Source organism: Pyxicephalus adspersus, chromosome 6, assembly GCF_032062135.1.
Source record: "Pyxicephalus adspersus chromosome 6, UCB_Pads_2.0, whole genome shotgun sequence".
NCBI classification, from domain to species: Eukaryota; Metazoa; Chordata; class Amphibia; order Anura; family Pyxicephalidae; genus Pyxicephalus; species Pyxicephalus adspersus.
This window is the reverse complement of record NC_092863.1, coordinates 8038063-8050995: the sequence shown is the minus strand read 5'-3', so window position 1 is coordinate 8050995 and position 12933 is coordinate 8038063. Positions and strand designations below refer to the sequence as shown.

The following is a 12933-nucleotide window of genomic DNA, read 5'->3' as shown; positions in this document are numbered from 1 at the left end:
AGGAAACAGATTTTGTGATATTTACGCATCACCATTCATTTTCAGAAATGGTTTGCTCATGGAGCTTGAAATTGCAACATGGCCTCTAAGTTTTTCCGTGTTCAGTGATTTCCTTCTTAGGCAGTTGTAAATTACTTTGAGTGGCAGCTCGTGTCAAATTAAGATGATTTCTGGGAACTATGGGTTATGCACACAAATATGCTTGAGTCTGCATATTAATGTTATGAGGACAAGGATTTAGCATTGGGGTCACAAGCTGTAAGCATTTTATATACTAATTAAAGCACATAACTTTTTTTAGCATTTCAAATGAAATGTAAAACTAATTTTAGATGTAGATCGGCCTGGATAATTAGGTAGAGAAATAGGTAGGATGTGGTAACTTGGCACAGGAGGCTATTTAGTAGCATATTTATACCTTGCCCATTTTACTCCACCAGAAGGGAGCCTATACCAGGGGCAAGGAAAGAATGCCTTGTACATGCTCTTATCATCCCTCGTCTGGACTACTGTAACCTCCTCTTCTCTGGTATTCCACTAACCTGACTTTCTCCTCTACAGTCTATTATGGATGCTGCAGCCAGACTCATCCATCCTTGCCACCGCTCCTCTTCCGCTGCATCTCTCTGCAGCTCTCTACTAAATGGCTTCCCTTTCACCTTGGAATCAAATTCAAGCTCCTGTGCTTTGCCTTCTGACTTCCTCACTCATAACCTCATCACATGCACGGATACAAGACTTTTCTAGAGTTGCCCCAACTCTCCGAAATTGTCTTCCTTGTCCTATTCGGCTTGCTCCTACTTTCTGCTCATTTAAAAGAACACTCAAAACCCATTTTTTTAAAACTTGCCTACCCATCTTCTTCTGTCTTTTGAAACCATCACTACTTCCCACCACTACATATCTCCCATCCTACTGTGTTATTTCCCCCACCTTCTAGATTGTAAGCTCTTCGGGGCAGGGTCCTCTCCTCCTGTATCACTGTCATTTGCAACCCCTATTTAATGCGTAACACTGCGTAACATGTTGGCGCTATATAAATCCTTATTAATTTATTAATAATAATGCCTTACTCTGAGTCTCATTTCTGGCACTTTTGACTATTAGCTATCCTCTAATATAGGTGTAAGGGCAAGGCAAACCTATGGAGTTTGCCTGCAGCCTTCTGACCTTCCTGATGGCTCAGCACACCTTGCATGTTGTTGTCCACAAACGTTATACGCACATTTGGGGAACTCTGCAGATCCCCAACATTCCATTACATAAAAATATCCACACACACTCAATAAAATTTTTAATGTTGCTACGGATGACTACTTTCCCTATGTTTTCTGCTGACAGGCCATTATTTGCGACATTTATTATCCGAACCCTGCTTCAGTTGGCTGCCACTTACTGATATATCTCCAAGCCATCAGACTTGATACCCAGCTCACGTGTTATGCGGTACTGAGCCAGAAAAATGACATTTCTGTGTACTGATAATGTGCCGAGAAGAAACCAGGCATAACCAGTAATATTCTTTTCATATTGAGATGATGCGGCATAGATTAGAATGTCATTTGAAGGTGGCCTGATATGGCCTACCTGTTCTGATATTTATGTGTTGTTCACCACTCTCTGGCAGAGCTTTCTGTGGCCTTGGCCTGTGTACCATTTAAAGTAAAACTTCAGATTTGCATCCAGACACTGCTGCAATGAAACAACTCATTCTACATCCATTTGTTAGTAAGCTGACATGAGAAGTCCTGCTTGTGACATAGTAAAAGAATTCATAATTCCACCACAGGTTCTCTTGTGTTACATGAAAGCCTAATTTAGAAAACAAAGTTTGGCTTGGAAGTTTACAAGTGATTAGTAGTATTGAAGGCAGAGTAAATAGCACCTGCTTCAGGGGTTTCTTTTTGTCTAGATTCTATCTGCAGTAGATTAAAGAAATCAAGTAAACCTTTTGATGTTAGCACAGTTCTACTGTCTGTTGGATGGCATTAGAAGCTTACTGGTTTGCTATCAATTGTTGGTTAGAATTGTTTCTTGCCTGTGCTAAACACACCCAAAAACTGTTTAGTACATATTAAAGTACCCATAAAAGCTTTCCGTTCTGTTCTCTGTAGTTTTCTGATGTACTGTGAGTCATTAACAATTGTCATTTTCGAATATTGAGGATTTGGGTTGATATATAAGCATTTCAAACTATTTAGGGGCAGTATAAAATATGAAATGCTGCATATATGGAATGGAGGGGGTGGGAGATGGTGGAGAGTAAACTAAATAGGAGGAAAACTCAAAGCCCCTTTATTCACCAATAACAAAAAATCCCCTGGGATCTATACATACTCTTTTCTGTTGTAGGTGATTTACTTTTCCTGAGTTGTTCTTCAATGTAATAATACAGGCGTCCACATATTTATAAAAACACAACCAAATCATAATTGTAAAAAGAAACCAAAAAAAATGAAATAATATAATGAATATTAAAAAATACACAAATAGACAAACGTCAGAATTTCCATAATCATCATCCATTCGAAACAACATCTTGTATTTTGTAAGTTGATTAACGGTAGTGAGCATTACAGACAAAAGCCCAGAAAAGAAAATCTCTCCAAATTACGCATTTTACGACACTGAGTCTGCTTCCTCGGATGCAGAGACTTATAGTTAGTAATTTAGAATTTTATAATAAATTCTCTATTCAAGCAATCAAAGAGTAAGTTAGATCATGAATCCATGTTTCAGAATATGAATGTTCTGAAATAAATTATATTTTGTTCATCTCTGAAATATAACGCATCTGAAAATGTTAGACAGTAAGGTGGTTGTTACTCAGCTATCACTTCAAACTATCCATCTCCAGAATTTATGTTCTAAGGGATCAATTATATCCTAAAAGGGAACTATACCCAAGATACTTACCTGTCGACGTTTCATCACCATCTTTCTTCTCTTTTTGGGTCTGATCTTGCCAGTGAATTGCCAAATGTTCAAAGTGGGACTTTAGTTGCACATTAAGTGCATGTAGAACAACCTTTCTCAACCTTTTTTACAGGGGGGATCCAGTGTAAGAACTTTCCTGATATGGGAATCCCCACCATAATTGCTATATCCACAGCTCACAGTATATCAGCCTGGTAGTCAATGGGAGGAAAGCCTCTTAAATTGCTGGCAAGTAGGAAGAATGTCACCCTTACAGATCATTGGTGTCATTGGTAAATGACCTGAGAGACACAAATTGCTCATTGCTCAAGAAACCCCTAGCAACCTCTAGAGAAACCCTGGTTGATAAACATTTTTTGTCATATATTGCAACTTACTGGTAAAGCTGCAATATATGACAAAATATGTTTATGCCCTTAGATGTAGTAGGTCCTATAGTTTTCTTTTTACAGGCTTTTTTCCTTTTTATCCTTTGTTGATCCAGCCAGTAGCACACTTCTTGTTCTGGGGTGACAATGTACTGTATCTATGAAGGAGCAGTTATATCACTGTAGCACAGTACTACAAATAACCTTTTCCTTATCTCCATAATATGGGGGTAAGGTGTTCCATATTCCAGAGAGAGATTTGTGTACCATGTTAACAGCAGCCAGGTTGTTACCAGCTCACATTATTTATGACAGAACCCAAGCAGGCAAAAAGGGAGCAAATACTTTACATTTATTTCTCAATCCATCGGCTACAGCTTTAACTAGGATGTCTTATTTTACCTTTCTATTTACTTTTTAAATCAAAAAACTACTTTGGGGAGATCTTGCAATCGAGAGAAAGCAAAAATTGATGTCTGATTCAGCCCACTGGTGCCTGTCCGTGCCTGAAATATTAGCCACAGGCCCACTGCCCTTTGAGCACAGATTGAAACAATTGCTGTATATGAATAATAACTCTGCCATAGTTCGTGTCAAGGAGCAAATAAACATTACTTCAGGCCAGGCAGCGGTTATACTAGTTTGTGCTGGATTTAAATCATATTACTGAACTATGGGATTTAGTAGACTGGAAGATGAGAAAATTGAATTCTAAGTTACTGTCTGTGATATGAAAAATGATGAAGATCAGTGAAATGAACAGGGAAGAGGTGTCTTGGCTTCTTACATCTCTCTATCTCTGCGTATTAACAAGAGCCCAGTTGGGGACTGCGGTCGGTCTACAAGTCACAGACTGGAGCGTCTGGCTTGGGGACAGACAAGATGGTACAAAAGGTAGAATCCTGCTGTAACACACAGATGGGATATTAATTCCTCTAACGTGGCAGAAAGCAGAGAAAATGTTACACATCTTGATCTGTTGTAAATCTGGCTCCTTTTTTTACACCCTCAAAAAAAAAAATCTTGCCAGTATTTATGGGGTTTCCGTTTTATTGGCTCGAGTTAATTGCTTTCGCTTGAAATAATTTATCTACAGTCTCCTTTTACAGCAAAAAAAACAAAGGAGACAAATTGGTTGCGACAAGAGTCAGGCCTAAAAGGCTGGAGGAATATTAAAAATAATTGATTATGCAAATTAATAGAGTTAAGCTGCATACAGTGGATCTCTGGGAAGAAAAGAAGCATCTTTTGTCATGGAAAGTAAATTTGCATTTTGAAAACATTTAACAGGTTTAGTCAGTGGGCGATGGGTGAATGTTGGACAACAACAGGCTGTCACCAAGGCATATTATTATGTATTCAAACTTTAAAAACCTTATTGGAGCAGAACTAAACTCGTTAGCTCACCTGTCCTTGTTCCCCTAACAATATTCTGTCTTCTCTTCCTGTAAACGATCTTCAGCCATCTTGATTGGCCAGGCTAGGATGATGCAGGTGCATGAAACTTCATTCCTGGCATGCACAGAGAAAGTTGGAGCTGTCAGGCAGGTAGGAGGAATTATTGCAAAATAGACATCGCCTGTCCCTTTCTGCAAGAATGACCTGCCTGAACTTTAAGTCCGCTTTAAGAAAGTAAAGCCCAAAAATCAATGAAATCCTGTAGAATTACTTTAAATGTGGGAATAGAATAATATAAATAGTATTTGTTTTGTTATTTTGGGTTTTCTAATGCCTAAATTGCGCATTTCACAATCACTATCTTTTACCATCTTTTTTTTGTTTTTAATATCACATAATCCTTCATTTTATTTCGTTCTTCTAGGCTCATTCACTTTTTTAAGTATTTACTAGCCATCTGCATGGAACCAGCCTAATCTGTCTGTAAATCATAGTTATGTAGTTACAGCTCTAGTGCAGCTCACTTAAAGCCTCGGCAGAGAAACAGCCTAAATAAAACATTTCTGATGATTAGCTCCATCTGTATAATGGCAGGTTAAAGGGAACGTGTCATATACAAAACTATATAAGGAATTCAGTGGTCTCATTCTTGGACCTAAATGGGGCCATTAAAGTGAAACAAATGGAAGCAATGCCACTCATTTGGGGGGTTTGCAAGATTACCATACCTAAGCATTTGGGTGATCTTTGCAGAAAATGAGAATCTGATCTTATAGAGGCTTATTCTCCATTTCAGCACAGATCACATGGCCAGATACCTCGACTTTTAGCCATGTGGTCAGCTGACATGAATACCCAGAGGAAGGGATTCATGCTTCCTTTTGTGATTTTTGACAGAATTAATTTAATGGCCCCATTCTTTGACCTAAATGGGGGCATTAAAGTCAATGCAAACACAAGGAGCCAAAGCTCCTCAGCTAGGGTGTCATGCCAGATAACAATGCTTAAGCATTTGGGCATGTGGTCTTTGCAGAAACTGAGAATTATATCTCAGAGTGGCTTATTCTTCTTTTCAGCACAGATTGCATGGCCGGATGCCTCGACTTTTAGCTATGAATGTGACTTTAGAATTTGGGTATGTGATCTTTGCAGAAAAGGAGAACCCTTTCCACGATTGACTAATTCTTCTTTTCAGCACAGATCACATGTCCAGAAGCCTCAATGTTTAGCCATGTGGTCGGCTGGCATGAGCACCCAAAGTAAAGGCTTCTGATCCCTTCTGTAATTTTTAGAGAAAGATGGGGTTGAATAACAGGAAACTAGGTCTCACTTTGACAATCTTTCTTTAACTGTATCAATAAACTTGTGCACTCTCTTCTTTAATGCTAAAAAGCTTTTCTTCAGAGGTCACTAAATGCATGTACCCTATAGTTACTTGAGCAGTACCGGAGTTTAGACCAAATGTGAATATATCTGAAATTGGAAAGTCTGCTTGAATCGGTGGGGTAAAAAGGGCTGATAAAGAGAAGAGGCATCGTAAAGGTGGTGTATTTGATGAACCTTAGTGTATGTAAACTGATAAATTACAAAAACTACACAACTGTGCAGTGTGAACAGCCAGATGTGTTTATTGATGCCTGACTGTAGCCATTTCTAGTAGCATTTCAGCAGGTGTACTTACAGAAAAATATTAAGCAAGCCCCTGTGTTATCCTCTGGTACAAATCAAGGTAAACACAGGTTGAAGTTTCTGCAGTAAATGGAACAACAGATGGTGTGTGAGTTGCAGCTGGTCTTGGGATTGAATTACATTGTTCCAGGTGGTGCTGTAGAAAGGCAAACTACATAATCACATTTGTTGCGGAAACAAAGCTGTTTCTGCAATAACAAGGAATGGATAGTGATGTATCCCGTGGGACTCAATCCGCTACAGTCAGCAGCCACTTGTAAATATGGTCACAAAAGCCTATTTTGGACAATGCTGTATTCCTCGCTATACTCTGTTAACTGCTTATAGTGTGTCAAATCCACTAAAATCTGATATAAGATTTAACGCAATGTAACTTCAAAGGTTATTCTCAATATTTTTAAATCTGGAGCTTTCAATAAAAGATCGGAAAACCCACCCTAACAAATATCATACAGCCATCGGTAAGATGCATGAAGACAGAAAGTGGCAGCTAATAGTAATCTGTTTACGATACACAGTGCTTGAGCAAACTAAAAGTAATTAAATTAGGGTTTGTGGATCAACTGAAGTCCCAGATGGGATTTGTAAATGATGCAGGGATAGTGGTTCTTAATCTAACTCTATTGTAAAACAAATTTGGATTACATCAACTGCAGGCTTTTCTAGTAAGTTTCTTTGCAAAACCACCTGTTGAAAGTGACAGCTCTGTATGCTCTTGATCACATTTCAATTGAACATGGAGTTTTGCCTTTTGCCCTGTGGCTGTTGATGTGGAAGCAGTGGTCTCTCTGTAGGAGTTTACCACACCCACTGCAGAGATAGCTGTGCGATCAACAAAACTCATTATGACTGCTGATTGGCATGCAGCAGCAGGTTGTGTGACAAAGCTTTTCTACTCTGTCACTGCTTTCTGAAGAAAAACTGATGTAAGTCCTTGCAAAACTTTTTTTTGCTGCACCTGGGATACATTTAACATATTTGAATGGAAAGCTAAGTTGAACTTTAATACTACACAAACAATCCACATAAACAGATTATGTTTCTCCACATAAGCTGCAAAGTAATGGTAACAAGGACAAAAAACGCTAGTACAATTGAGAGGTAAACTTTGACTTAGCGTTTAACTATGCTATGTTATGCTATGCTATGCAAAGAGCACACAATGTGATATCTTTGTACTTGTATGGCATTTTTTGCTGTTTCTAAGACTGCATTAGTTACTGGAAAATATTTTTTCTAAGTAAAACTAAAAAATATAGTTCCCTGGGTATTCAATAAAACAAAAGCCATATCTGTCCTGCTAGTATGGACCAATACAAATAGTTGTATGGCAGAATACCAACAGATGAAAAACATTTTTAGAATGGGGCAAAGCAGAATGTTAGGATTAAGATGGGGTTAAATGCTTGATTTAAATACAGTAAAAAATGGAAGTAAAAATCATTAATTTCCACCTAAGCAGAAAATATAATAGCGGCAAAAGGTATAAACTTTATTCTGTATTTGAATATTGAATTGCAATGTAACACAAGAAAATATAAATTGCCATCTATGTTGGAAAACGAGTTTCAGCATGCTGAAAAGGGAGTTGTATCGGATTTTCAATTATCAGACATTTTCATCTGAGCTAAAAATTGAAAAGAGACAGAAATTTGAAGAGAAACAGAACACAATCACTATATCACCACACTGGAAGAATCTTCTACATATATAATAAGTAAGAGAACTGCATGAAGGGGTGTTGGGGGTTCCCTTTACATTTAGGAATGATATGGCGATAAGAGTGGGCTTTCACCAATGCCAGAACGACTTTAAACCTTGACTGGATGGGGTCACTAAGAAGGTATTTACCAAGCCCAACAACACCCACAAGTGGAGCATGCAAGTCTTGGGCCATCCCTACTCTCCACAAACCACGGGAACAAAGTTAATGCTGTTGCTCAAACTAATTCAATGGGCCTGGCATGAGTGAATGTCATAGCAGCACAAAGAGTTTGCAGAAAAGATGTGTTCTATAAGGCAAAAAAGGGGAGGAGAAAGGGAAATTGCTACTACAGATGTTGAGGACAGGCATTTACTGTAAAATAAAGTAAGGAGGGTGGAATCCAACCATCGGGCCAAATTAGCATCTTCACAGAAAGTGGGACATGTCACCATGGAGTGCTGGAGAGCTGTCACTATGTGTATGCATTTTCCAACAAAATAAAAAAACCTGAAATATTAGGTTAAGGTGGAGATGACCTTGAATAGCTAATAAGATAAAATTCTGGTCCATCCTTCCCTTGTAGACTCTGCTGTCTTTTAGATCTTTTTGCACGTATGCCTTTCAGTTTCTGCAAGACGAGCTAAGCCAAGTAGCCTTAGTGATTAGCATAACAGGCAATATCATATGTCTTTATAAATATGCTGGAAGCATTCCCAGACAGAGGATCAGCAGAATACAGAAAATGTATACCAGGGAATAATAAAGTAACCCCCTTAACAAGGCTTCATTAAGTAGAGTCAGAGCAATATATTAAGAAAGAATATGTGCAATCGATATTTCCTCGCACCTTGCGCATAAAAAGCGTTCTAATGGGATGCCAACCAAGCTGTCACTTTTTGTTAGTATAAGTTATTAAGTGAAAGGTTGTCTGATTGTTTGCTACGAACAAAACATAGTGGGAAAATAGACACTTCTTGAGTCATGAGAAAAAAAAACTACTGTATAATGATTGACATTATAAAAAAAGCAGAACGTAAACCTTACCTCTTCTTAATGACATGTAACAGCAGATCTGCATTAGACATAAAAAACTGGAAAATTCTACAAGGTAAACCTTCAGCTGTACTAGACAGAGCAGAGAATGTTTTTCAGGGTGTTAGATAAGGATTGTTGGTTGTATTTAGTGATTTCAAGAGTTCCTAATTTAAAAACCAAATCACCATGGTCTTCTCTCTTTACAGGTGTGGTAGTTATTGCATTTGTTGTCTGCTGGTTACCATATCACGTAAGACGACTAATGTTTTGTTATGTCCCGGAGGAGCTCTGGACAGAGTAAGTAAAGCACTGGACCAGCAAAAAGTATTGTTAATGATAAGTTCTGAGAAAAAAACAAAAACTACCCATGAAGTAACGCTCACCCATATTAGAAGGGTTCAGTATGGTGTATGGAGAACATAAACAGCAGTGCTCTTCTCACAGACACTCCAGGTTATAGGCTTCCCATCATTGTCCTCAATTACAGTTCAAGACTGTTGGTTCTGCATTACATCTGGGGAAAGGGGGCACCAATGTAAAGGTAACCCTAAATCTGTAAAAGTATTTCTGTTTTCTCAAGATGTACAGCTTTATTATCCAAAATAATGGAATATTGCAGTAATATATATATATATATATATATATATATATATATATATATATATATATATATATATATATATATATATATATATATAATGGGAACCCTTTGCTGTATCAATGAGCACACATTTTTCTTTACCTAATATATTCTTTTATACAAATTATAGGACAGATCAAATAGAAATACCTGGTGCCTTAGAGTTTTCATGAAGTTATAGTTTCATTTATAAGTAGTGCTGCAATGCCCAGCTGTGACATACTAGATAGCTCACTTCTAGTTTTCAAATGGATAGTATCCTTAAGGAAGCAATTTTCTGCTTTAGTGGTGTCCCAATAATTTTTTTAAGGCGCTGCACATGATTAGTAACAGGACAGAATGCTTTGAAACATGGCTTGAAGAGGAACTGAACTGTAAAAGCTGTACCAAAAAAAAAAAAAACTAAGCAAAAGACTAGTCACCAATATTGGAATAGGCAGCTGATCTTTTCTACACTAACTATAATTGACATGACTGTAGGATAACGGTCCAGCAGACAACCCCAGCAAAACTTTCTTGAATCCCTCCTTCCATATACAATTCAAGACAATACACACTCTTTTATTGGTCACATGGGCTGTAGGCCTTTTATTAATAATAATATTATTAACGATATTAAAACCCAAAGTTACATGTATCTCTTGATAACAACATATTAATGAATAATAACAATGCTAATACCCAAAGAACCTAACACTTAAAAGGTTGAATAACAAATCTCTTTCAAGGTTGCTGATCCTCAATGGGATCCACAAACAACTTGGGGATCTGCACCCCCATGATATTGCTGCCCTATCAGCCCGCTCAGGCATAATATCACAACTTCTCGCAGACTATCCCCAACTATAAGTTTAATTCTTTGTACACCAAGAAAAACCCAAGCCACAGCCGCTTGAACAACTCAGGGGAGGGTGAGTGTTAAGCTTTTTCTTTCACAGCTAAATTTCGTATGACCTCACCTATCTTTTCCCTAACCTTTTATTACCTTAACCCCACCAATCCCCCAAGCTGACCTATAATTAACCCAAAACAAATTATTTAACCATAACCTCTCTTCTCCTGTTCCCCTAGTCATACAAGCCTTCCCTTAAGCTCCCTTGGTTCTCTAATCCTAATTAGTCTCCTAATAGATCCAGTCATCCTGGTGAAGGAGCACTGCTTTGTTCCCTCCTGTTAGTGCTGTTCCTCCGGTGTCCTGATGAATGATGAGGCATATTCAAGGAGTAGTAGAAAAGGTGAAGAAATCATGGATCATCAGAACAGTCAGAGCAGAACCAAGGAGGTCCTTGCTCTGCAGGTCCTCAGAGACAGCTTTTTCTCCAGTAGGGAATGTGAGCAGCACATTACTGATATTATCAAATCTCATTCCAAATCTGGCCAGCCTAGCAGTCAGAGCAAGCAGAGGACTATGATCTTTTCTGCCACGTTTCCAGATGTTCACTATGAGATAACAAATCTTCTTCTTTGAATTTCTATCTATTTGAACTTTCTAGGTCTTTTTGGATATATAGTGAAGTTGTTGAATTTATTTGTGTTTTCCACTTTGTAGATATTTTAAGTACTCACCTTGATTTTTTGTTTTATTCTTCACAGTGAACTCAATGATTTCTACCACTACTTCTTCATGCTGACCAATGTCCTCTTCTACGTCAGCTCCACCGTGAACCCCATCCTTTACAATCTGGTGTCAGCAAACTTCCGGCAGATCTTTGTCTCTACCCTAAGTTTTTTATGTTCACCATGGAGAAGGAAGAAAAAACACCCAGGTTTCACCAGGAAGTCCAACAGCATCTCCAGCACCAATCACACATTTTCCACCCAAATCACCAGGGAGACTCCATACTGACAACAAAGGATTTGTGTCATCCAGCACTTCCAAAACTTGTTTGTGTGTGGTAATCAACATGAACTTCACAAACTCCTCCTTTCTTTCTCAAGGTTTTCCAGTCCGTACTTGTCATGGTCCAAACATCACAAATTGAGAAGATAAATCTGTTTCTCCCCAAACAACAATTATTTGCACAAAACTTTATTCTTCATAAATTCATGCTAGGATGAAAGTGGACCTGGTATTTCGAAAGTACACATGGTGATATCCATATAATGAAAATCTTTCATTGTATTATGGTGTCACTCATTAACAGTAATTCTGAGTAGAGACCTTCAGTAGACAAGCATTGCACTGGTTCTTTCAAAAACAGTTAAAACTTTATGAATTTATTATTGGTATTTATTGTTGTTTACAGTGAATTAAGGGATATTGCAAAGATGGTGGATGCTCCAAATGCCAGAACTGTCGCCATACCTCCACAGATGGAGATCTTCAAAGACTTTCTTTTAATGTTTCTTTCTTTAATTGTCACCTGTAGTTTTGGGGGAAAATGATGCACTGTAATCTTCTCCTAATTATGTAGGCTTTAAAGTATTATGGAAGGCTGGTGTTCAGCTTTTTCTTCTTCTGTAGCAATTAGGTAGTGGCTGCTAATCCAATGTCTCCAGTGTCATTAGGCCATAGAGTGTAAGATCATAAAATAATTGGTGCCACAGTGATATGCTGCAGTGCTGAGTCTGTTAAACTTTTCAGCTGAATTCTAGGCTAACAGATAAATATGCAGTCGATAAACATTTATGGAAACCAGCCAACCAACCAAAGGATTTGTAGTAGATGTAGTCAGATTTTAAAATCTGGACAACCCTGTAAAAGTACATTTAAAACTTTCACCCTATTTGCCATAACACAATCTGGTTAAGAATGGTAGGTCAAACACATATTTACAACTCACATGGACTGGACAGTAAAGCCGTTACTCGGCATTCTCAACCTGTCGGTATGTTCAATGTCAGCACAGCCTTACCGACTCCTACCACTATCCCTTCCGGTCCCAGAATGAGTACGGCTGTACAGCCTGGAAGGCTTATTTTAGGTCAAATAAATCTGTATACAGTAGCTACATTTTAACTACATCATGATGTAGTATGTAAATAGTGGTATTCATTGGTGTTTTTGTTTACTAGCTCCACTTTAAATAAACATCATCAAAAAAAAATCCAAAACTTAATGATGTGGGAAAAATAACTGAGCATATATCCTGCCCTCCCACTGTACAACATTCGGTTGATGTTACACGGCTGACATGCTGCTAGCAACACATTGCCAGAGG

The 12933-nt window shown here is 38.0% G+C and overlaps 1 protein-coding gene across 1 annotated transcript in view; it reads left to right on the top strand.

The window, feature by feature from the left end:
* NTSR1 (neurotensin receptor 1) overlaps positions 1-11647 on the top strand; it is a 91387-nt gene extending 79740 nt beyond the window's left edge. Inside the window, exons 3-4 of the mRNA XM_072414441.1 lie at positions 9339-9429; positions 11366-11647. Coding sequence (XP_072270542.1) covers positions 9339-9429; positions 11366-11618 — 344 coding nt within the window. The 3' untranslated portion in view covers positions 11619-11647. The remainder of the gene's footprint in view (positions 1-9338; positions 9430-11365) is intronic.
* The last annotated feature ends 1286 nt before the right edge of the window (positions 11648-12933 follow it).